The sequence below is a fragment of the Oryzias latipes genome, chromosome 12, assembly GCF_053564925.1.
Source record: "Oryzias latipes strain Hd-rR chromosome 12, Olatipes_Hd-rR_3.1".
In the NCBI taxonomy this organism is placed as follows: Eukaryota; Metazoa; Chordata; class Actinopteri; order Beloniformes; family Adrianichthyidae; genus Oryzias; species Oryzias latipes.
The window spans coordinates 18,612,471-18,638,564 of NC_136248.1; the positions used below are offsets into that span (position 1 = coordinate 18,612,471).

A 26,094-nucleotide genomic window follows, 5' to 3' on the forward strand; every position below is an offset into this window, starting at 1 on the left:
GCAGCTGCGGGGCGGGGGCGCCGCCAGGTTTCAGGCTGTTACAAACTCTGTGATATAAGTAAACCAATAGTGATGCATAAAGTATTTTACAAGAGCTGAGCCGCTGGCGCCGCCCCTCCGTCATTTTTCCGCCCCGGGCGATCGCCCGTATGGCCCGTGCCTAAAACCGCTACTGCTGGACAGGCTTCAAACGGTGGTACAAGAGAAAGACGCACAGAGAGTGCCACTACAATGTTCATGTACGTAAATCAGTTTGCCAAATTAACAACACATACGTGCAAATTCTCTTGCAATTTGGAGTTTCTCTAAAACCCACAGAAAAAAGAGCGACAACAGCTGCCAAGAATCACTGTGTTCTTCTCCCGAACAAACACAGCTGCACCGCGGGCTTCAAGAAGAAAACACTGCAGAGCAGAGTCAGGATGCAGCGGCTCAAGAGCAGTGAAATACACCTGAGTTACTATTTGTCTGACCGTACTTTGTATTTTTTTAATAATAATTTTAAATTTTCTCCCGTTTAATTTAATTACTCTCGGGTCGCGGTGGGCGGGGCTAATCTCCGCGATTTGAAGCCTTCTGTTCACATTGATGATTCAAACTATTATTTGACAGTACAGTAAAGAAGTTATTTGTTGAAAAAGCTTTTATTTGTGAAACAAATGCTTCAGCCTGTAAAACGTTTTTTTTTTCTTTTCAATGTATAATAGAGAATTTAATTGTACAATAATTGTAAGAAAAAATTAAGGTTTCTACTTCACGGATTTTGCCTATCACGGGTTCTATTTGGAACGTAACCCCAGCGAAAAACAAGGGTTTACTGTATATCTAATTACAATATACATGGATGGAGCAACGTTAGATGTTTGGAGATCGCATTTCTTTTAAAAAGTTCTACAAAAGCATTGATAATCATGTCTGGGTTCAAAACATAAAATCATTCAGTCTCCTGGTGCAACTGTAACAAGTGTTTGGTTTCTGGTAGTTTAATTCCACCAAATTCGTGGCAAATAGTTGTTTTACAGACATTTGTACTTGAGTATTACTCTGTCCAAGGGTACTTGAACTAAACCCGGTCACGCAAGCAGGACCTAATAAGCAGACTGCTGTCGGCCATGACTGAGGTAAGACGTGCCCCTCCTAGAGTCTGTCCTTTGTAATGATATTTTTCGTTAAATTGGTTGTTAATTTGTTACAATTAGAACTAAGAAAATTAGGAATTGTGTAGTGTTAATTTTCCATGGTTTGTATTTTTTGTATTTTTTGTATTTTTTTTGTTTTTGTATTAGCAACTCTAATGGGCTAGCCTAATGTGCGTGGTTTCGGGAACCAAAATAAAGTTCGCGCCAAAAAAACTGATTTCTTTCCTGAATGATATACATAGCTTTTTTATTTTGGTTTTCTGTTTACCAATTTTCGGTGCTGTTTTCTTTTTATGTGCTGTGGGAGGAGGCTCAGGCGCCGCGCGCGCTTAGACTGCTGCAGCCGTAACTGAGGGGAGAAATGGAGGGAAGCCTATGAGAGCCGTGTCATTTTTGGATTTCTGTTCCCCAGATTAATAGAAACGTTTCGGTAAAATGCGAGGTTTTTTTTTTCGAAATCGACATGTTTCCATTAGGTGAATTTTTTTAATCGCAAATCCAATATGCGCAAATTCATAGTCAGTGGCAGATATGGTCAATGGAAACGCAGCGTGGTAGAGGCGTGGAAAGAGGTACTACTAGGGACTCACAATTAGCTCACTGTTTGGTGTCAGAAAAAAATAGCTATGTGGTTTTTACAAACATCCCTTTTAAATGTGATTTTTGTTTTGAAATCTTAACGGCAAAAAGAATAACATCGCTGTTGTCTCGTCTCATCATTCCCTCTTGTGTTTTACAGGTTGGTACGGAGCACCTTAAGGGCCATTGATGAAGAAAAGAAAAAACTGGAGGAAAAAAATTTTTTTTTGAAAGAAAAAAGAAATTTAAAGTTAAAAAATTGTTTTTTGAAGTAAATTAGAAAAAAAAACTAACTGGTGCGCACTAGTTAGTTTCAGTACTAGATACTAATTAGATTTCCTATGTGGAATCTAGAATTTGTATTCTTATTCTTATGTTTTATGTTATTTTATCACACATTTATTTGTTTAATGTTTTTTAGTCAAGTTATCTTAATGTCTTAACTAATTCTTATTTATATTTCATGTATTTTACAAAATTTTATGCACTTTTTATGCAGTAACTTAATCCCAGTTTCATATTTTAGCTGTATTTATATTTTAAGTTTTCTAATAATTTTTTACATTTTAGACTGTTTATGATTGTTTTCTCACCCTTGGCTGGGGTGTTTATGTTTATGCTGACACCCCCGCCAACAAGAGGAAAGGGCGGACGGCGCCTTCTGGGTTCTCTCTTCCTTAGCTTTTTTTTACTTAAGTAATTTCTCTTTTACTTGTTTGTTTTTGTGGATTTTACGATGAGGGGCTTATTTCATTATTTTATTGAATGAGTGGGGATTGGTGTTTTTGCATTCTTCTTTGTTTTTATGTATAGCACCTTCAGCTGTTTTCTTTACATGAACCTCTTTACTATTATTTAAAAAGAATTTGTAGCCATTAAGCCATTCATTCATAAAATGTAGCTTTAAATGTTTACAATGATTGAATCCTAGCTTTATATTTTTTCCTATATATAGCTGTTTTAATTTATTTTACTTTAGACAAAAGCACATAAAGGTTTCTTTCAAATAAATTACATTCTGTCTCAAGTAACTGACTAACCTTTTTTTTTCTTTTTTAAATCATTGGCCATTTTCATTATAGCCACAATGGAGGTCAGGTTGCAGTATACTGGTATAAACTGTTCATATTTGTGTTTTTCAGATGTGTTTGGAAATCAGGAACTGGACATGGCTAAACCACATTTTTTTGTGGGACAGCTCTGTTGCCTATTTTGCAGCAACATTCATGTTGAGCAGCAATGAATTATTTTCCAGCTTTGTTTCAGTTCCTGGGTGAGTTTTGCCTAAAACACGTTGCATAGTTGGATAAAATGAGTAAAAACAATTACAACAATTTCAGGTAGAAAAGCTGTAGAGGTGGAGACTTATGTAAAAGCATTATGATAAAAACTCTAGGAATAAATCTTTGCAACTTTGTTTGCAGTTTATTGAAGGTTTGGCTGGATTTTCAGACATGCTCACATGGTTTTGACTTGTTTTTTGGATTTATACATTTTTATTAAAAAATGTATAAATCCAAAATTATAAATTATTAAAAAAAAAACAGCCCCAAAGCAGTATTTTGATCCATTCAGGCATTTCTGAGTATTCCTCTAAAACCTGTTCTCTGAGTATCAGCACCTCCCAATCCATGAAAACGAGCGGATTTTCATACTTGTGCAAAAATAACTAATTTTTCTCTTTTTTTAAATCCTTCTTTAGTGTGCAGAAGGTTGTCATATATATGCATGTAGGCTATAGAATAGCATGATATATATACCCTTTAAATCTTTTGTCCCCTCTGTCTCTCTTTAGAACTATTTTGATTTGGGGGGGCCTGAAAACTGGAGCCGGATTCATCATCCATGAGGATGGGGAGATTATGACCTGTGCCCACATCCTGAAGGGGAACTCCAGAGTGGAGGTGGGCGACAGCAAGGTTGTTTTACTAAAACTTCAATTTCAATGTTGGAGGAACAGGAAGAAGGTCTGAAGGTGTCCTCACTGTTTTCCAGGTCCAGCTTCAGAGTGGGCAACGTTTCCCTGCCACCATTGTAAAGATGGATGTGGAGGCTGACATGGCCCTTTTAAAAATTAATTTGTTGGTGAGAATGTGCTTCCTCTTTGTCCATTTCTAATTATCCTCCTCCCACTGCCTCCTCCTCTTCTTCCTCATTCTCCAGTTTTCTTTCTTGTCCTCTTCCTCTCCCTTTTTTCTCTTTCCTTCTTTTCAATCCACTGCCCTTTATTTAGAATGAGTCAGTTCACAGCTATGGATGTCTTAAGGCACTACCCAAAGCACAAGAAAAATCAAATCAACTTTGCTTATTACAGTTGTTCTATTCAAAGTATTTAGTCAGCCACCAATTGTTCAAGTTCTCCCACTTAAAAGATGAGAGAGGCATAAGAAAAAAATAAGGATAATAAAGAATATTATAAAACAAAAAAGATATCAGAGTAAGAATGGTTAGTTATTCTGAACAATAGAACGGTTAAGTAACAGCTGTTTATTTCTCTATAGCAGGGGTGTCAAATTCATTTTAACCGCGGGCCACATCAGAATAGTAGTTGTCCTCAAAGGGCCAGATATAACTTATACATGGAACTAAATGTAATGAAAAATAAACATAACTACTCCTCAATGTTAAATAGCTCATTTATTTATTATAACTTATTGAAGTGACAATTACAGTTACATAGAAACATATGTTTGCTTGTTATTTTAGCATAAATCCTTTTACATTTGATTCTGTCAGGTTAGGTTATATGGACAGTGTTTAAGTCCTAATGTTTAGTTGTCCAATCTGATATTTGAAGTCCAATTCCCCCTAGCTATGAATAAATACACACCAATTTTTTTTAAGAAATTAAAACTTTTATGCTCTCGTGGGTAGAGCTGGTGTCCGAATTTTGATCACTGCGTTGATGAACCACCAGGGGGCGCGTTGTCGCGGTTTACGCACGCAGCTTGTAATGGAAATGAATACAATAGAAATGAATAATTAGGACGCAGTTAATTTGTCGTATTTCCTCGCAAGATGGAAACTTCTGTTGTAGAATGAGGATGTGTGCTTCTGAAAGTGCGCGCCTGTGTGTGTAAAGGGAGCTGCGTGCCACTTGCAGCAGAGGCAGTGAGAGCGTGCCATCGAGAGACAGGTGACAGGCGCGGTGGGAGAGAAGGAGAGAATAGTCTGAAAGGAGGAAAGTCTGAACACAGGACTAGCAGAAAAAGTAAATTATCAGCAAAGATGAATGTGTTTAATGTGTTTATTATAGTTCCAATCACGCACCATATACTGAACTTACAAAAAAAGAAGTGCGGTGATGCGGTGATGAGGTCAACGTTACAGCCCTACTCGCGGGCCACATAAAAAGACACGGCGGGCCTTGAGTTTGACACATGTGCTCTATAGAAACCTATGGGGTTTTGGCTTGTTGTGACCAGCAGGTACTTCCTGTTTGGAATGCAAGGGGGAGGGGTCACAAAGTCCAGTTCTATTGTACAGTCATGGGCTGAGACCGCTCTGGGGAAGAAAGCTGTCTCTTAGGTCGCATTTACACTGCAGGTCTTGATGCCCACATCCCATTTTCTGACTATATCCGATTTTTTTTGACGACTCGCTTACATCATCTTTTAAAAGTGACCCGTATCCAAGTTTTGCATTTACACTATACAATGCTGAAGCTATCAAACGTAGACGTTCTGAGGACTAAGTAGCAGCATTTCCGCCTTCCGCGGACCTTCTTCGGACTTTAGTGTGACTGCGGTTGTCATGGAGGCAACTCAGCGACGAAGGAGGCGTTGTCTTGGGCGCTCCTGGATGAGGGTATACGCGGGAGAGGAAGAAGGGGGGCTGCGCGGCCGGCTTATGTGCTCTGAGTTTTGAATGAGGAAGTGTTTGCAGACGTGCTGTACTAACAGTTTGATCAAGTGTTGAACCTTTACTGCGCGATGACTTCTCTTTTTCCGACCGTGGTCAGAAACGCACGGGAGATTTCCTCCAGGGCCGAAGGCGGATCCTTCACAGAGTGGGTTAAGAAAGACTCCAAAACAATGTTTTGGGGGAGACACCTTCTTTTTATTATGGTTCTCCGACACTCTCCCGCTCCGCGCTCACACCCCCTCTCCTCTCCTTACACACACATACACACACACACACACACACACACACACACACACACACAGCAAGCGCGGTCCCCATCATACACGCCCCCACTCTGCAACACAAGCAAAGAAATAAACGGCTTCTAGCCTGTATATAGCTGTTTTAATTTATTTTATTTTACTTTAGACAAAAGCACATAAAGGTTTCTTTCAAAATAAATTACATTGTGTCTCAAGTAACTGACTAACCCTTGTTTTTCTTTTTCAAATCATTGGCCATTTTCATTATAGCCACAATGGAGGTCAGGTTGCAGTATACTGGTATAAACTGTTCATATTTGTGTTTTTCAGATGTGTTTGGAAATCAGGAACTGGACATGGATAAACCACATTTTTTTGTGGGGCAGCTCTGTTGCCTATTTTGCAGCAACATTCATCTTGAGCAGCATTGAATTATTTTCCAGCTTTCCCACCATGTTTCAGTTCCTAGGTGAGTTTTGCCTAAAACACGTTGCATAGTTGGATAAAATGAGTAAAAACAATTACAACAATTTCAGGTAGAAAAGCTGTAGAGGTGGAGACTTATGTAAAAGCATTATGATAAAAACTCTTGGAATAAATCCTTGCAACTTTGTTTGCAGTTTATTGAAGGGTTGCCTGGATTTTCAGACATGCTCACATGGTTTTGACTTGTTTTTGGATTTATACATTTTTATTTTGTCTACATGTTTGTTATCTTGTTATTGAGAATAGAAATTGTTTGGTCTTTATTATTGTGAATTTTCCATTAAAAATGACATTTGCCACTCGTAATTTAGTTTTTGGAACAGTTTAAAGTTTATTATAGTCATTGTGAACTATGATAAAAAATATATGGAAAAAAAGAAGCTGGGGTAGTACTAAAAAGATGGAAATCAAGCAAACAAGCTTAAAAATGCCTGGAACTACTAAGAGTTTATCATGTCTGTTTTATAGGACTAGATGTTGTTATCCCTGAATAATTACTAAGGCACCGATGAGACACTGTGGCAAGCAGATGAGTGGTGACGTCACTTGGGTTTTCAAGTGGGCGCCCTCCTTCTTCAGTGTCTCGCTGATAGGCCCACGACACCTCCAGAGGGTTCAGCAGTGAATCCCAGCGTCCCAGGTTCACCCCCATCAGTCACCAGACATTTGGAGGCCCAGGTCAGGTCCTTCCTCTTGATCCATAGCCACTGACTTCCCTTCTCAGCTGCCTGGGAGAGGTCTTTAATTTCCTGCCTTTGAGCCTTCCCTCGCACTCCCATCTCCCTGAGTAGCCTGGGTGTTAAGGTGGCCACAAAACCCCTGCAGCCTACTTCCACTGGGCGTACCTTCACGCTCCAGCCTTGCTCTTTGGCGTCTGCTGCAAGTTCGGCGTACCTCAGCATCTTTCTTTCATAAGCCTCCTCTATTGCACTCTCCCAGGGTACTGTGAGCTCTACGATGTATACAAGCTTGAGTGTGGATGACCACAGTACAAGGTCTGGTCGAAGGTTGGTGGATGCAACCTCCCGTGGAAAGCAGAGTTTTCTGTCCAGATCCGCCAGCATTTTCCAGTCCCGTGCTCTACCCAGCTGTCCTATGTCAGCTGCACTGGTGGTGTTGAAGGTGGCCTGACCCTCTCGGAGGAAGGGTATTAGCTGCCGATGAGATGTTGCCTGAAGAAGGGCGTTCACGCTTGTTCTCTGTTTTTCCAGCACTGTTGCCAGACACCTTAGAACCACATTGTGTCGCCAGGTGTAACCGCCTTGACTGAGGCTGGTCTTGCATCCCACCAAGATGTGCTTCAATGTTGCTGGGCTTTGACATAAGGGGCATGAGGGGTCTTCGCCATACCACTGTTTTAGGTTTGCAGGAGAAGGCAAGACATCATAGGTAGCCCTAATTATAAAACTTGCCCTGGATGCCTCCATCTCCCACAGGTCTTTCCAGGAGAACTTCCTCTTCTCCACTCCTTCCCATCCCATCCACTGACCTTGCTTTGCCTGGGCCACGGCTTGAGCACACCTTGCTGCCTCCTCTTCCCGGCGTATCTCTTGGACCACCAGTCTACGCCTCTCAGCTGGGTTGGCCTTCCTCCAGGAAGGTGCGCTAGATGAGAGACCAAGACTACTCCTCCCCTCCTGCACGCATCCCACAATGTCTTTATGTCTAAGTGCTGCCTTGGCCAGATCAGTTGCTGCCTTGGGGGCCCACTTCCTCCCAGTGGCCAGGATGGGAGCTGCTTGGACAACCAGTGAGTCACAGGTATCTTGGAGTGTCATCTCCAACCTGACCTTGGCACACTTGCACTCCTCTACCAAACTGGAGATAGGTATTCCTAACATCCCCCTGCCATAGAGTCCAATGGTACTGAGGCACCTGGGAAGGCCAAGCCACTTTCTGGCATAGGCATTGATCAGCCTCTCTAACTTTTCCACTTTTGACAGTGGCACTTCATACAGGGTTAATGGCCAGAGAAGTCGTGGGAGTAAACCATACTGCATACACCAAAGCTTCAGTTTGCCAGGGAGCAGGGTTCTGTTTATGTTCTCTAGGCCACCAGCTATGTCCTTTCTGAGCTGCTCTACTTGCTCTTTGTCTTTGAGGGAAGCATCATACCAGCGGCCCAAGCTTTTCACTGGTTTTTCGGAAACTGTTGGGATAGGTTCCTCACCAATGTGGAAGCGGTGGTCTGACAGCTTCCCCTTGACGATGGAGATACTTCTGGACTTGCTTGGCTTGATCTTCATCCGAGCCAACTCTATGTTCTTGTGAAGCTTTCCCAACAGCCGTAATGTGCAAGCCTTGGTCGTAGTCAGAGTAGTCAGGTCATCCATGTAGGCCCTGACCGGTGGAAGCCTCAGCCCAGGTCTTATTTGTTGCCCGCCAACCACCCATTGAGAAGCCCGTATGATGACTTCTATTGCCAGGGTGAATGCCAACGGGGAGATGGTGCAGCCAGCCATGATTCCCACTTCCAGGTGTTGCCACGCTGTAGTGTACTCTGCCGTCGTCACACACAGTTGGATATCCTGGAAGTAGGCTTTTACCAGGGTTGTGAGAGCTGGTGGGACTCTGAAATAATCAAAGGCTGTCCACAGGAACTTGTGGGGGACAGAGCCAAATGCGTTTTCAAGGTCCAGGAAGACCACATGGAGATCTTTTCTTTCTTTCTTGGCAAGCTGAATCTGATGCCAGATAACGCTAGTGTGTTCTACACATCCTGAGAAGCCTGGGATCCCTGCTTTTTGGATTGATGTGTCAATCAAGTTGTTTCTGTGCAGGTAGCTTGTTAGCCTATGAGCCACCACGCTGAAGAAGATTTTTCCCTCAACATTTAAGAGACTGATCTGGCAGAACTGGCCGAGAACTGCAGAGTCCTTCTCCTTGGGGATGAGGATCCCTCCGGCTCTCCGCCAGGATGTTGGAATCTCCTTCTTTATCCACACAACTTTCATCAGTTTCCAGAGGAATTGCAGGACGCCTGGGGCATTTTTGTAGAGCCTATAAGGAATTCCATTGGGGCCTGGTGCGGATGCGGCCCTTGCCCTACGCACAATTTTGACCACTTCACTCCACCTGGGTGGACTCGCGTCAAGCTGGTATTCTGGTGTGCTCACTGGTGGCATGTCAGGTGGGAGTGAGACCTCTTCATGGTGTCGGTCATCCGTACAGGTTTTTTTAAGATGTTCTTCCAGGACAGCCTTTGATGCAGAGAGACTTCCACTTTTTTCTTTTGTAAATAGACTCTTTACAAATTTGAAGGGATATTTATAGAAGCGTGATCTTGTCTGCTCCTTCCTTCTGCGTTTCCTCAGGAGGTTTTCTGCTCTTCTCAGTGTGGACAGCCTACCCTTGATCTCTTCCTGCAGAACGTTTATTCCCTCCTTTTCTTCCTCTGTGGCCTTCCTCCACTGTTTCTTCAGCTGCCGCCTCTCCTTAACTAACAGGTCTATTTCTTTTTGCCTTCGGGATTTGGTGTGGATTGTCGGAGTAGATCGTTTGCCCTCGACCACTCCGAACCGTTCCAATCCCTATGTGAAGATGAAGTTCCCCATTCTCTCCAATTTCTTCATGGTGTTGCCTCTGACTCCTTCAAGGATATGGCAGAGATCGTTGTTGACCTCCATCCACAGTGTCTTGTCGCAGGACTTCGGCCACTTGACTAATGGCCTTCGCCCCAAGATCTTCTTCTCAATTGAGGGGTGCGATGTGTTGGCTTCTGGTTGTTCTCCTGTGCCTAGTTCTTCCACCTCTGGGACAGGAGTGTTGATGTCCTGCAGACTGTGGTGTGTGTCCTGCTGCTGAACTTCAGTCGACTGATTCAACCTACTTCTTAAAAAGTAGATATCGATGCGACGCCCCTGTTGTCCCTTTGTTAGGCACTTTTTCCTGCCCAAGTAGCCAGCAAGTAGTGGCAGTGCATGGAGGGGTGAACGGGAACAGCTCTCCTTCCACTTGTGTCGCAGCAGCGTTATGGGAGTAATAGGGCTGGTTAAAAACACACACCAGTAAAATAAAACAGCAGCGACTGAAAAGCGCGGCGCGTGCGTCAGAAGTTTCCTTCCACAACAAACACTGTTGCTCCACGGACGCCTCTGCGCTCCGTGCTCGCCAAGCGGGCTCCTTGTCTCCCCTTCCTATCTTCTACGACATGCTTGGCCAGGGCGGCTCCAGGGAGGAAAGCTTCGTCCCCATTGCGCCGGTGCACGGAGCAAATCGTGTCTGTGCAGACTTACCCCCCTACTCTTTTCTAATGCTTCTGTTAACTGAAAACTATCTAACTGTCCTGCACTGATAGTTTGTGAAGGTGACCATGGCTCTGTCACAATATTTACACATGCTCTATGAGATGTTCCTTTAAGCTCTTGTACGAAGTTCTGCATGGAAGAGGACACAACCTTTTAAACAAATATAAAGAGTTTAGATACTTTTTGTCTTACTTTAGTAAAACTGAATCTATCCATTCCTACTACAAAAGCACAAACTAAAACTACCATATTTTCCTGAATTCAGTTAAATTTTTGTCTTTAAACACCCACTCTGATCATCTTTTCATCTAATGTGAAAGGATGCCAAGTGTTCTTTTACTTATTATAATACTGTTTTTAGCCCAAATCAAAATCCTGTGTCATTTTCTAGGACATCATTTCTGCAGAGCTGCAGTAGTTTAAAGGAAATTTGCCTCTGGTGCGCAGCAACCCGCCTCCTTCCCCTCACAGAGATTTTGTGGCCCCCCAAGCATCTCTTCTTCTTTACAAATACGCTGTTTTTCAAGCAACTTTTGCATTTGTCTGCTCCTGATTTACAACGATTTAATGAAGAAATATTAAAAAGTTAAGCTTAATTTTCTTTATATATGTCCTCCATCAGTAAAATGCAGCAAGAACATGTAAAAATTTGGATCAGAGTGGGTCTTTAAAGTGTAGTGTTCAGTTAAAGCCCAAAGCAAAGTTGTAAAACTCTTTACCAACTTTGTATTCTTGCCTTTACGGTATTCTACTGCAAATGTTAATGTCATTTCAAGGGATATTTTAGAACAGACACTTTACAGGTTTGAGCATATGTTCAAGTTTAGTGCTGAGCTTTTTTCTGTAATAGTCCCAACGGATCTTGTTTTTGATCAGAGACCAGATTAGGGAACTAATCTCTGACTTATTTCTGCACAACATTATCTGTCTAATTTATGTTTCTCTTTTTATTAAAAAAAGATACACTTATTGACATTTTCTGAAGCAGATCAATCTTCCTCTATGACAGAAATCCAAACCAACAGTTTTATGCTCATTGGCTCATTGTGTGACTAGCTTTGAAAATACAAAGCTAGTCAGACTTCCAACAGCAGCACCTGCTTATTTTTTGTCAGAAACTGGTGGTGGAGGACCCAAAATGCAGGAGACCAAACTTGCTGTAGTTTATAGAGGATCTTTTACCAGTAAAAGTGGGTTTTATCATGAGCTTCCTACGATAAACTAGGATGGGGGGGGGGGGGGGGGGTATACGACACACTGTTCTCAGCAGATAAAGAAGGATGCTGTTTGAACTGAAAACATGCTGAAAAGGTTAATTATATGACACCCCTAAAGAACTTTTCAACTCTGTTTCTCTGCTTGTGAGTTGTAACCTTCCACTTCTATTTTGAATTAAAGGAGCAAGGAGAGCAGCAGTCCTTTGAGAAAAAGGGTGATGGCATCTCTCCATCACACTTGTTCCTCCCTTGTGTACAAGAACCGTTGCTTGTTGGTGTGGTCTCTTACTGTGTTTCTCTTTATCGTCTAGGTGAATTTATGTGACAATGTCAGTTTTTTTTTGCATTCCTTTAGGTCCTGACACTAAACTCATGCAGAACAGTGGAACGTCTACATTCAAAAGGACAAGAATTGATTGCATGATGAACATCCTAGTGCTATGTGTGAGTTTATGTTCATTTAAATTCAAAATCTACAAGCAAATTAAAAAATCCATTTATCTCACCCTCATTGGAAATCTGTGTGATGCAATTTCATGATTAATGCATTTATTGGCACAGATTAAATATAATGGGATTTTTTTACAGAAATTTGAAAAACATGCAAATAAATGTTATTAACACATGTTTTGTCCTTTTTCATCAGATCGGTGGTTTCCTTGTGACAATATCCGCTATTCTCTCAGTCTGGTATTTCTTCTTTGAGACGACTGACGCTGCGTTCACAGTGTTTCTTCCTCGGTTACCTGACGTTAGTGTTGAGCTGTCGTCCTTCTTAATTTTTTGCTCCTACGTGATAGTCCTCAACACGCTGGTGCCCATGTCTCTCTACGTCAGGTATATTTGCCAAAAAAATGTCTTCGAAGAAAAGTGGGTAGAGTTTGAACACTGCATGCTTGATTTTCAGCCTGGAGATAATCTGTTTTGGAAACAGTTTGTTTATAAACTGGGACAGAGATATGTATTGTCCTAGGACCAACACTCCTGCTCGAGCAAGAACCACCAAGCTCAGTGAGGAGCTGGGGCAAGTAAAATACATCTTGAGTGACAAAACGGGAACCTTGACGCGCAACATCATGACCTTCATCAAGTGCTGTATTGAAGGAAAAGCCTATGGTGAGCATCTGGGCAAATGTAAAATGTTCAACACAGCAAAAATAGAGCTCATTAGTGTAAAATATATGTGTTTTAAATAATTTTTTTTGTTTAGGGGAGCCGTCTAACTCTTCTGGGCATCAGATTGGAGATTCAAATTTTATTTTCCATGATCCCAATCTGGTGGAGTTAGTGAGGAAAGGAAACCCGGAGGCTCAGGCTTTCTTTCGCCTGCTCGCTTTGTGCCATACTGTGATGTCTGAAGAAAAGGAGGACGGTAAAAGCCCCATCAAAAACATTATTTTAAAATATTTTACTTATAAGTGAGACGTGAGGTGCATATCATGTCAGGAAAATATTCTGATTTTTGGGTCAATACGGCGCTGGCTTTTACGTCATGTGGAGACAGTTTGTGCTCTGGAGTATGGTCCAGCCGGCTACTCCCCATGAAGAGAACTGTGTCTGTGAGCAGGGGGTGCTTTGTCATGGTGTGTGCTCCAGACCTCCAGACGGAGGTCCGGAAGGAAATTCAATTCAGTTTTATTCAAGTAGCCCAATGTTTACAACAATAGTCCTCTCAATGGGCTTCATACCAGTAATTGTGTAATAAACATGAACCGTAACGAACATAAAGTCATAGAATTCAATAGCTGAATTGCTAAACTACACTAAACTAAACAGACTAAGCTGAACTGTGCATCCTTGCCCTTAGACCCTACTTCAATTAATGTCCGTTTGCACAAGCCAGCATTGGGGAAATGCCACGCTCAATCATGTGAATTTGTGCAAACGGATGGCCAGCGTGCTTCCAGTCTTGATCGTGAACTCCAAAAAGCACCAGTCTTAACTCCTCAGATTCCTTTAGTGGCTCTTTGTCTTTGGTAGAAGAGGGGGGCATTAAATGTACGGCGTTTAGAATGAAGAAATAATTATCCTGCTGTCTCTCCTTCTGCAACATATGCCCGTATTTTCACTGGTCAGCTATCACACGTGATATGTTGGGCCAATGTTGATGTTTGCTGGCCGTATTAACCAAACCCTAAGTGCACCCTAATAGCAAGAAAAAAGTTCAGCAATGGTCACTTTCAAAAAATAAAATAAAAGCATGCATGAAAGATCGTCTCACTCCATGTTAACCACAGCCACTTTGGTCCTCAACAGAACTCTGCTACTTTTTCTTACGGTGCAAGACACTTTTAAATTTAAGGTACAACAACAACTAATCCCAGTACAAATGAACAAATACTGAAACACAACAGCAAATCATGAAACACAACAGCAATTTACCGAACAAATTACAGAGTCCTGAAACACAACAGCAAATCTGGATGCAAACGACCAAATACCGAATCACAAAAAGCAGTCCCGCCACAAATGACCAAATCCAGAAATACAACAAACGAAAGTGGAGACACGGCTTCTAACAGAAAGGGATGTAATATAAAACGAATCCTGTATAAAGTTATTTCTTACAGTTTTTTTATGTGGACATTATAAATACCCACATTTTTATGACCATAGGGTGTACTGTATTATATGGTGAAGTTTCATTTATGGGTGCTTTTTCTGTATTTAACACATACAAAAGATGCAAATATGCATGCTATGGTGTATTTTTACATTTTTTCAGTCATAAATCAGCATCCAAAAATCCATCAAAGTCCTCATCTTCTGTATATGAAATGAACAGCTGGGCTACATTTTTATCACACACGCCAGTTTCCCTTTCGTCATTGTAATAGTACGTCTCGTAGCCGGCTCCTCATAAACGATGCAGGCTTTTGCGAAAGCTCGAAGAAAGCAGACACGCGTTGAACCGTTTTTGTCATTTCTGGTATTAAGGGTATTCCCTTTCCATTAGCAGCTGCTCTCTTTCGTTAATTTTTTTCTCTGTCTTGTGCACACTTAACGGAAAGGGAATACCCTTAATAGTGACGCACAAAATGTACCTTTTCTAAACATTGTTGTAATTTTTACTGTAGTAATACATTTTTAAAAAATTATTTTGAACTGTCTCATGTATTTATAATGTCCACCTAAAGAAAACAGTAATAATTTGTATTTTAATTAGTAATTTGTGATTTGCTTTTTGTTCATTTGTACTGGGATTTGTTGTTGTTGTATCTTAAATGTAAATGTAATTGCGAATTACATGCAATGTAATTCCGATCGAGCGTGTGACAGATGTAGACATTTGTTATACTCGGATACATTTTTTTCAGAGCCCATGTACACAGTTCAGTTCTAATCCAATCTTTCAACAGATTAAAGGCATTTTGCAGAAGTACACACAGCTACAGTTGGAATAGGCTTGGTGCAAAATGTCGAAGCGGTGTTACACTCATGAATCCTGTCACGGGCTTTTTCTTTTACAGCTCTTTTTAGGTGTGAATGACTTGGTAGCACATAATTCTGACTGGACACATTTATTTCTCCTCCATGATCAATTTCCAAACGATTGGCACGTCATCCATGCGTCACTACCAAATTCGAGTCCCAAATCGGTCAAAGTTCAACTGATTCAACTTTCAACGTGCATTAAATGGCCGCACGTTTTGTACGTAGAAAAACAGACAAATCTTCCATAGTGACACATTAATGTGATCATTTTGAATGTGGCAGCCCGAAACGTGCATTTCTGTGGACTTTTCTTTGGAAGTGGCCACTTGAACACACGTTGCAGAGACCAGTGTGAACGTAGAATAAGAAGTTTACTCAGTGAAGTAAAACAAATATTACTTCTTTTTTTTTTTTCATTTCACAGGGGAGCTCATCTACCAGGCTCAGTCTCCCGATGAGAGCGCTCTGGTGACCGCGGCTAGGAGCTTTGGCTTTGAGTTCCGTTCCCGGACACCAGAGACCATCACGCTCATGGAGATGGGAAATAAAGTCATTTATGACCTTGTCGCTGTCCTGGACTTTACCAATAGGAGGAAGAGGATGTCAGTGATAGGTGGGTAAAAACTAATACCTGAAAATAAAACAACCTATTGATAGAGAGAAAAAAACAGCTTTTTACGAACAAAACCGTTAGTAATCATTTTTTTAATATCATTTTTTGATTGCAAGATAATGGATAAAGTTTACAAGCATGGTATTACATCCTACTAAGTGTATTGATTTTTGCATCAAAACTGATCCTCATTACTTTGAGTTTTGTGTTTCATTGAGATGAAGTACAACTAACCTGTAAATCTTTTCTTTCCTTTTACATCCTCAATAACTCAGGTTTGTCAGCCTCTAAAAGAAAAAGGTTGAAAATGGTGAATCTATTTTGCGCATGCATAGTGTGACTAATAGGCTTTTTTACTAACTTTTTTTAACGGTCAAAAAGTGTGCAGCCCTGAAGGAAAAACCACCCTCTTGTGCAAAGGAGCAGACACCGTTGTTTTTGAAAGACTGCACTCCTTCAACCATCTTAAAGAAGCCACCCAAGAACATCTCAATGTGAGATGTACAACTGCATTATTTTTATTCATGCAATGTAGACACGTTGTGTAACACTAAAAATAATATTTTTACTCTAATCAAAACAGAAATACGCACAGGACGGCCTACGGGCCCTAGTTTTAAGCTCTAAACAACTTGAAGAGAGCTATGTGCAGGGGTGGAAAGAGAGACTCCATGAGGCCAGCATCGCCATGGAGGGAAGAGAGGAGAGACTTGAGGAACTCTTCGAGGAGATTGAAAAGGACATGACTGTTAGTGCACCAGCAAAATGTGTCTCTAAATCAAAAAGTTTGCCAATGAACTCACACCCACAGTGGCCCTGAAGCACAAATCACATAGAAAAACCACTTGATACTAAATCATTTTAAAGACTTACTGACAATTAAAAAAAAATAGATCATTAAGTCATTTCACATATTTTAATAAATGTGAAAAAGAAACAATCATAAATGTTAGAATGTCAAAGGAATATTTTACATATAACAAAATCAAAAAGCAGGATTACATTGACTTTAATTTTTTTGTCTTCTAACATTTGTTTTCTTTTTTTAATCGTTCTTGTGGTCTTTCAAATGTTTTTGTGTTGCGTGATTTGCTGATGCGATTTTCACTTTAGGGCCACTGAACACACCTCAAATGCTGCTCTATTTAAATGCTATTAGCTACTCTCATATCCCCTGCTTTCAGTTCCTTTCCTTGACTCTTCTTCACTTGTTAATTTTCCATTTGTTCTCTTTTTCTTAAAGAAATGGCTAAACTTTCATTTATTGTGGCCCGCAGCAGTCAAAGACTGCAGGGACCAGGTAACTGCTACGAGGGTCGAACACTCAAAAAGGTTCAAAACATGAATGAATGAATAGCTTTTATTGTCACATGTACAGCTTTTACACTGACATACGAGATGAGTCAAAAAATCTGGTCAAAAGTCACCCAAAGCATAAAAACAACAGGACAAGTGTGCAACGCAACAAAAATATGCGTGGAAGGCAGGTTGCGTCTGCGGACCATACAACGCCGCTTGCAGCTTAAATTACACTATTACATAGTTTCATGTAAATGAGGTTTAATAAATATTTCATTTCCATATTTCGTTTCCAGCTCTTGGGTGCAACAGCTGTAGAAGATGAACTACAAGAAGGAGTTCCCCACACCATTGAGCAACTTGGTCAAGCTCACATCAAAATCTGGATGTTGACTGGAGACCAAAAAGGTTGGTGCCGTTCTGTTTGCTATTTGGAGCTGAATGAAACATTGTGACACATTTAAAGCTTTTAATAATGATAAATTAAGCAAAAAATAATTCCAAACAAGGCCTAAAGACACACTGGCAGTGGTGCTCGAGAATATTTTTATCATTTAACCCTCCAACCATTGACGCTGCATGTGAAGCTTTTTGTCCCATAATGAGAGTTTAAGTTTAATATTTTTAAATGTAAAACATTTATAAAAATTACAGTAAAAAAAATTTGGTAATTAAGTTTATAACACTTTGTAATTGAAATACCATAATTTCCGGGTTTAGAGCGCACCTGATCACAAGCCACACCTTCTCAATTTAAAGAGATTAAGTCACAATTTGCATACACAGGCCGCACTAGTATACAAGCCGCATATAAGCCTGTCACTGATTATCCTGACCCACAGACTGGACAACTGGCTTCAGTCTCACTGAGGGAGGAGTTAATCATCAGCCGATTTATTTGAACACACCCACATCTGCCAAACAGCATGGACCTCACTTCTCCTCACAGGTCCCTCTGTTAGGTTGAGGAAATTTACACACGGGATTCCCCACTTCCCATGAGTCTTAGGGGCTTATGGGGAGGCTAACCCCCAGGTCGCCACACTGTGTTGTAGATTGAGGATCTATATGTGCTGAAACCGCGTGCGTGTTTAAGAAGGAGCAGGGAGCGGCAGCGGAAAGAGGGGAGAACGGGAGTGCAGCTCTCCTCTCCTTCCACCTTTGTCACGGCAGCAATATGGTAGTAACAGGGCTGGTTAATAAAACATACCAGTAAAAGAGAGCAGCAAGCGCACGCCTCAGCGGGCCTCTGCGCAGCGCATGCCCCAGAAGTTTCCTTCCACAACAGTGACACACTGTTACTCCGCGGACGTCTCTGTGCTCCGCCCTTGCCCGCGGGCTTCTTGCCCCTTCCGTCCAATCTTCTCCGACTCCCCTCACGAGGGGGCGCCAGGGAGGAACGCTTCGTGCACCTGACGTCCTGTCCCTGCGCGCAGGGCGCGGCTGCCTGTGGACGGAGCGAACCGTGTCTCTGAGCAGAGCAACCAAACTTAATAGGTTTTGTGTTTGAGGGGCGGGGAGGATGCTTTGTTACAGGAGGGAGGCTTCAGACTGTCATCTTTCCTGCAGCTCTATGTAAACGAGCAGCCGAATTCAGGAGAACAATGTCTCCATCTCACATAGCGGCTTTGGGGCGGTGTGAGCTTTCCAAAGCAAAATGTCGCTCAGTCCTTAGGCTAGTGTCACTCTGACTCAGAGGTAAATTCCCTCCTGAGCTTGCGCTGTCCTCTCCATCAAGCAGCAGACCAGCTTTTCCTAACCTATAGGTGATCTTGGATTTTTTCACGCTGCTTTTAACCATTGCTTTTATCTTGAAAGCTGCGTCATATTGTAGTGGCGATCACGTGCACGTTGGGTCTAATGGCACCAAAGGATTGTGGGATGCGGCTGGGCATGGGTGTTTCTTTTTGTTGCACCATGACTAAAGTGTCTAAGAGCTGAAGTGAGGTTCATGATGTTTGGCTGCTTGTGGGTGTGTCTAAAACAAAAAGGCTTGTTGCTAGGAGTTGGATCATGTATTCAGCCTCCGTTCTAAGAGTGCTCCTGCCAGCTGTCATTGAAAAACATAAATTAACCGCATCATGAGTGAACCGCAGGGCTGTAAGGGTATAACAAAAGTAGCGACTTATAATCCGGAAATTACAGCATGTATTTATTTTCAGGAACTGGAATTGTAGGACCCAATTCTTGGTAGACTTGTCTTAATGGCGGAATCTTAAACATTCAATAAATAAACCCAAACATGACAACAAACCATAGAGTAACAAAAAGGTGACAAAGCAGATAACCTGGCCAAGAAGGACTGAAACCAGACACTTTGGGTGTGTTCAGAGTAGAACCATCTGTTGGTCCAGACCAAGTTTGATCTGGATTGAGTCCTGAACTTTACTTTTGGTCTGTATTCAAACTGCTTTCCGCTGGACATTTCTGTTTTGAACGAAAGCTTGTGAAAAAAACCACATGAGTGAAGATCTGTTCAGTTATTAACCAGGAGTTACAGGGGTGGGGCAAAACAACGAAACAAAGAATTATGGAAGTCTTCTGCTTTGCAATTCTCGTTGATTGAAAAACAAATTTTTTCTTCTTAAATTATGTCTCTCACAGTGTACATGGAGCTAAGATGAAAATTTCCGATGGACCCCTGATTTCTTATTGTGAAAACTTGCAAAATCACATATGTATTTGCCTTACTGTATGTGTCAGAAAATAAAGAGCGTATGTGTTTTTTACAAACATCCCATTTAAATGGATTCTTTTAACCATATTTTGTCTTCAAATAGAAACAGCCGAAAACATTACTCATGCCTCCAAAATTCTACGGGCAGAAATGACCACTTTCGTTGTTCAAGGCAAAACTTTACAGGAAGTCAAAAAGGAGCTACAGTAAGTCAGTCACAAAAATAGTGATTGCACAGACTATTGATGATGTCGTTGTTATTTTATTGCTTTTTCATCATGTAACCACTGCCAGATAATTTGCTTTCACAAAACTTGTTTCTACATTGACACAGTCAGTGTCAATGTAGAAATCTTTTTTTTTTCAGTTCCTTACTGTACATCACCTTAAAAGTAAGGGTGCTCCGATTGATCGGTCGCCGATCATAATCGGCCGATTATAGCTTTGGGATGTTTGATCGGCCGTCTCTATAAAGGCCGATCCAGAAAAGCCGATCAGATGACGCAAAACTCGCGAGACGATTTTTTTACGCCCTGCTAAAAATGGCTTCACCGGTCTGGCAATTCTACGTGGTGTGCGAAAAAGATAATACATTAGCAATCTGCAACGTGAAAGAGAGAGCGAGACAGTTCAGCAACTCAAGCGCCACTCACTCAGCTGTCAGTAACAGAGACATTTCAAAGAAAGCAACCCTACAGCAGGGACAGTAAGAAGCATAAAGAGATATCAGACAAAATAATGGAATTCATTTGCCTAGATCACCAGCCTCTGTCTGTTGTGGAAGACGAAGGGTTCCAGCGACTCATGTCCTATTTAGATTCACGTTACACTCTGCCAGGGCGTAAATATTTCACTGATGTGTGCCTGCCGCAGTTATACCAAACCGTGTTTACATATGTCGACAGCCTTATGAAGGACAACATAACATCGATTGGTTTCACTAGTGACATTTGGAGTGCGAGTGTATGCCCCATGTCGAGCCTCACTGCGCAGTTCATTAATCAAAACTTCGAACTACAAAAAGTTGTTCTACATTCTCAAGAGTTTTCAGGGTCACACACCGCAGAGGCTCTTGTTGCTGCATTCAGCGACATGTTTCAAGCATGGGGAATCCCGAAAGAAAAAGTGCATGTTATTCTAAGGGATAACGCAAAGAACATGGAAAAGGCCATGAGGGATGCCCATCTACCCAGCCTGCCGTGCATGGCGCATTCACTCCAGCTCGCCGTGACCGAGGGAGTCATGTCACAACGCAGCATCGCTGATATAATCGCTTCTGGAAGACGCATCGTCGGTCATTTCAAACACTCCCCGCTTGCTTACTCACGACTTCAAAGTATTCAGAAACAACTGGGCCAGCCTATCAAGAGACTACAGCAAGATGTACCTACCAGGTGGAACAGTACTGTATACATGCTGCAGAGTCTGCTGGAACAGAAACGTGCCCTGTGTGCTTATGTAGCCGACTATGACTTACCCTCCATGTTCACCAGTAGCCAGTGGAAATTAGCTGAAAATATGATTTCGCTACTCGCCCCATTTGAAGAGCTCACGCAGCAGATCAGCTCATCCACTGCATCGGCTGCAGATGTTATACCATCCATCAGAGCTTTAACTCGTCTTCTTGAGAAGACAGCAGAGACTGACCACGGTGTAAAAACTTCAAAAGCCACGTTGTTGGAAGCGGTCCAGAAAAGATTCCGTGACATTGAATGTGAGCGCCTGTATAGCATTGCTACAATCCTCGATCCGAGGTGAGAAATCTTATTTTACACATTTGTTTGTGTGAGTGTGTGCGCGCGCGCGTCAGAGCGTATTAAAGAGCATGCAGGCGCAGCGCCGGATGGGCTGCCCATCTGCACCTGGGGCTGGGATCGGCCCTTCCCTGGCTCTGGGGCGGGACGGGACAACCCTCTCGGGGCCCCCGGTCGCTCTGGGTGTCACCCGCTTCGGCTGCGGGGTCTGGGGTGGGGTGGGGTGGGGGGCTTGTCGGCCCTGTCCTGTGGGGGGGCGTTCTGGGGGGGAGGGGGGGCCCATTATTAGTACGGGTCGGGGGGGCTAGCGGGTCGGGGTCTCCGCTGAGGCAATCAGTGGTTGCCTCGGCCGGTTGGCCTCCTCGGTCCCGTCGAGGCCTGACCAGAGCTCTTCTAGGGCCGGCGTCTGGGGGTGGGGGCCTGGGCTTGCTCCGGGGGGGGGGCGACGCTTTCTGGCTCCTCTCTCTCTGTGTGGGGTGGGTGGTGCCGGGCCTGGGGTGTCGGCGCCTCCGGGGGTGGGCCCCTGGGCTGGGTGGCCCTGGCCCCTTTGCTGGGGGTGGGCTGGGGGACGGCTGTTTGACCACCGGGGGACAGTCTACCAGCTGTCCCCAACTTACCCCCTTCCTTATATAACCTCATATTAGGGTGAGGGGGTGGGGGGTCTAGCCTGCGATGCGCCTTGGGGGGGGGGCTACTTGGGAGTGGCCCCCCTCCTATGGTTGCCGTATGGAGTGGGCCCCCCCTCTTTCGGTTTTATTTGCACCTTAGACATGTAGGGTCCTTGGTAGGGGGGGTGCTTGGACATCACTGCAAGCAAGCAGCAGATGTCCTCCTGGCACCCTACCCGCCAATTTTAACCGCACCTTAGACATTTAGGGCCCCTTGGTGTGGAGGGTGAGGGGACATCACTGTGAGTAATCAGGAGATGTCCCCTTAGTGCCCTACTCGCCAATTTTAACTGCACCCCCCTTAGTACACACACCCCTCCCCCTTCAATATATACATTCAAACATAAACACACACACATGCACACAAACACCCTCTCAAACACCCATACACGCACACACATTTTACAAGGAAGGTGGGACCTGGGTCCATCTGTCCCCTACCCCTTCCCTGGTGGGGGGTGCGGGCCCCTTGGCGATGGCAACCGTGTCCCTTGGGTGCCGGCTCCCTGGGCCCGGCGGTGCTCTCTCCGCACGGTGGGGGGGTTCATATTACACCTGAGCCGGGGGTGTTCGTGTCCCTGGGGGGTGGGTCCTGGTCCTTGCCCCTGGGCGCTGGGCCCCGCCAAACTTCCAACATGGCCGAGCCTGGTCGGGCCATATTTATAACATCCCTTGTGGGCCGCCCTTTTTTCCCCGGGGTTCCCCCCTCCTGGGCGGGGGCGGCGGGCCCCTGCCTTGCTCCTACCTGGACCAACCGTGGGCCGGGTGGGTGGCTGCCTGGAGTGGGGAGCGGGTCTCCCTTGGGGGGTCCTGGCTCGTACCTGGGGTCGGGGCGGGGGGATGCCCGGAACTCCTGGGTGGTGGTGGGGTGCTCGTCTGGGGCTGTGGGCGTCCCTCTCCGGTGGGGCCCTGCGTTGGGCTCTTCCGGCGCGGCGGGGGGCTGTTTTCCTGGCTGGGCTGGGGCGGCGCTCTCTTTCCCTCTGCGCCTCCCTGCTCTCTGGCTCTGGGGGCCTCGCGGCGGTCCGGCTGGCCCTGGCCTGGGTGGCGGTCTTGGTCGCCCGGGGGGCGGTTGTTCCCTGCCTGTTCCCGTGTGGCTTTGGGGGAATTCCGGCTGCCGCTGCTGCTGCGGCGGGGGTATGGGTGTGGGGGTGGCTGGGCGCTCCTCCTCCTTCTTTTCACATTCCACCATCCATTTTAGAAGAACATAAACACTCACCTGAGCACAGGTGTTAGCTCACCTTTGCACTAATAGTTTGCATGATTGAATGAATGAAAGATTTCACACTAGTTGGTTTAAAGGCATAGGTATGCGTTCGTGAACACTATCTGTTTTGTGTGCATGTTGACATGTGGACATTTTTGCGGCTAGCAGGTGTGTTGATAATATTTGAGTGTGTGTGAACAGGCCCCGCCCTTTTTGTACTACATTTGAACCGTACCGTAACGATAAACAACCAGTAAACCTGTCTGCTCTATGCTGCTTCATGGTCTTACCCCCCTTCCCCTCCTATTATCACCCTCCTACCCCCCCCTCTCTCTAACGTCCCTCTCTCTTCTTCCCCTCTTTCCTTTTCCGTCCGGTCCAACACCAAAGATTTTCAAACATGATTGAAATTAATAAATTTTGGCCTCAATTACAAAAGGGGTTTATTCAGACATACCTTTGGTTTGTCTGAAGATGAATAACCCCTCTTGTTAAAATAAAATATGTCCAACACAAGAGGCCCTCAGCTCTCATCTGTTTGCCTAGCTGTTGGACAGGACAAGTTAAAAAAAAAAAAAAAAAAAAAGAGCATGCAAATGAGTATTTCAAACGTTTTAATTCATAACTGATAAAAATATATATATTTTTGACTATTCTAGTAAGCTCCTTAATTCATATAGCAAGAATAGGCATATTTGGTCTAAATGATTGATACAAGAAGCTATTATTACTGAAATAGTGTAATTGTGTTATTTTGGGAAGGCTGGTATTTCCTTCAAATTCTGTTAAATTTGCTGTAAACATGAGCATTTAGAAGAGTTATTAATAAGATTAATAATAATAATAAAAAAGCATATTTTTTGGAGTATGCTAGGCTGACTAATCATAGCAAGAGCCAATCATAACCTTCAAAATTAAATAATAGAACATTTTCTTAGTATAGATTTTCCATTTTTCTTGTAATTTCTCTGTGCTGTTACATATTTCTTTTCTAACATGGAGCAACTGTAACCCAATAATTAAAGTATTTTTGATTCTGATTTTTGACAAATTCAAATTCAATTTAAATAAATTAATGAATGTTTTGTTTTCTTGTAAATTAAAGGTACAAAGACAGATATTTTTCTGACGCAGTCAAGCCCCAGATACGTGGACTGCTTTCTAATGTCCTGGCCACTGGAATGGAGCAGCAGGATGGTGAGGCGAGTTTGGCTGCAAGCGGGTCCGGACCCCCAGAGAAAGTACCACGAACCGGCTCCTTGCATGCTATGTATGCTGAGTTGTTGGGTGGAGATCAGGAATGTGGTAGCAGTGAAAACACCAGCTTAGCATCATTGCAATTGAATTTCTACCTGTCAGAGCCAGTTATCGCTCAAAGTGGACAGCCACTTGTTTACTGGCAGAACAATAAAAGCCGCTTTCCCGCTCTCGCACAAGCAGCACGCACCTACCTCTGTGCACCGTGTACAAGTGTTGATAGCGAACGACTTTTTAGCACAGCAGGGAATATTATTGATGAGAAGAGGAACAAGCTGTCAGCCAAAAATGCAGAGATGCTTATATTTATAAAGAAAAATCTGCCATTGATGCTTGAGAAGTAAGCTTTGGGCAATCTAATAATCTCTATCCCCCCTCTCTCTTTTTCTACCTCTCTCTACCTCCTTAAATGCCCACAAAATCTGAATGAGTATCTCAGAAAGCTGTTATAGATATACAGATATGGAAGTTGTTAGTTATTAGAATGTTTTGTTGCTGTGCACTTTACTACCTGTGCTCCTTGAAATGGTCTTTTACAATAACCAATGTCTGACTGACTTAAAACAATATTTTGGCTATAGCCTTTTTTGTTGCAGTTTTAAAAGTAGCCTAAAGCTAAATTTAAAGACTCAGATGTTATGTCTTATCTTATTTTATTTATATATTCTCCAGGAAAGTTGTATTAGTCAAGTCCTAAGTTGTTCCTAATAACCAAACACATGCTGCTAAGTTAATTTGTTGGAAATGTTGCTTCCAAATAAATACATAGTTGTCAATTCATGATGCGTTGTCTTCTCTTAATTGTAATACTTAATGTGCATTGTTGTTAAATATTGTTTAAAAAATTATGCTACATGATAAATAGAAGGCTTCAAATAGACCCTGTAATCGGTGATCGGTATCGGTATCGGGTGATACAGCTTCCAGCAATCGGTGATCGGCCCCAAAAATCCTGATCGGAGCACCCCTACTTAAAAGGCTTTTTTTCACAATGATTATATCCAAGATATTATTTATGAGGATGTTATCTTGACACCGACTTAGTTATATTATATTAAGTCTGAATATGTTAGATATTTCATAAAACACATACTGTAATACATTCCCCTACTTTGGTTTCAGAGAAGCGAGAAGGACAATGTGTCCCAAATTTGACACAGAGTCTATAAAAATCTCTCGTGGAGGCTTCTCCTGGCTTACTAAGTCACACCATTTGCCAGATGACGAAGTGGAGGGGAAATATGGCTTGGTCATCAGTGGATCCAGCTTGGTACAAGCCCTTTTTAAACTTAGTACTACTTTGAAGCTATTACATGATGATTATATGAAATTGACAACAATAATTGTCAGGCTCATTGCCTGCTGTTTTAAAAAAAAAAGAAAAATATATTTTAACAACTATGTGGTCTTCAG

General features: G+C 42.9%; 1 protein-coding gene across 2 annotated transcripts in view; it reads left to right on the forward strand.

Annotated features, from left to right (window-relative positions):
- LOC144996391 (phospholipid-transporting ATPase ID-like) overlaps positions 1–26,094 on the forward strand; it is a 46,348-nt gene that overhangs the window by 19,832 nt on the left and 422 nt on the right. The window contains exons 2-13 of one of the 2 annotated variants that reach the window (XM_078955843.1): positions 3,514–3,622; positions 3,714–3,803; positions 12,130–12,218; positions 12,421–12,611; positions 12,682–12,890; positions 12,985–13,146; positions 15,634–15,822; positions 16,204–16,316; positions 16,406–16,570; positions 17,418–17,529; positions 19,902–20,004; positions 25,804–25,951. In XM_078955843.1, coding sequence (XP_078811969.1) covers positions 12,147–12,218; positions 12,421–12,611; positions 12,682–12,890; positions 12,985–13,146; positions 15,634–15,822; positions 16,204–16,316; positions 16,406–16,570; positions 17,418–17,529; positions 19,902–20,004; positions 25,804–25,951 — 1,464 coding nt within the window. In that variant the 5' untranslated portion in view covers positions 3,514–3,622; positions 3,714–3,803; positions 12,130–12,146. Of the gene's footprint in view, positions 1–3,513; positions 3,623–3,713; positions 3,804–12,129; positions 12,219–12,420; positions 12,612–12,681; positions 12,891–12,984; positions 13,147–15,633; positions 15,823–16,203; positions 16,317–16,405; positions 16,571–17,417; positions 17,530–19,901; positions 20,005–24,529; positions 25,780–25,803; positions 25,952–26,094 lie in introns of those variants that run through there. The other variant, XM_078955844.1, reaches the window with a different exon arrangement.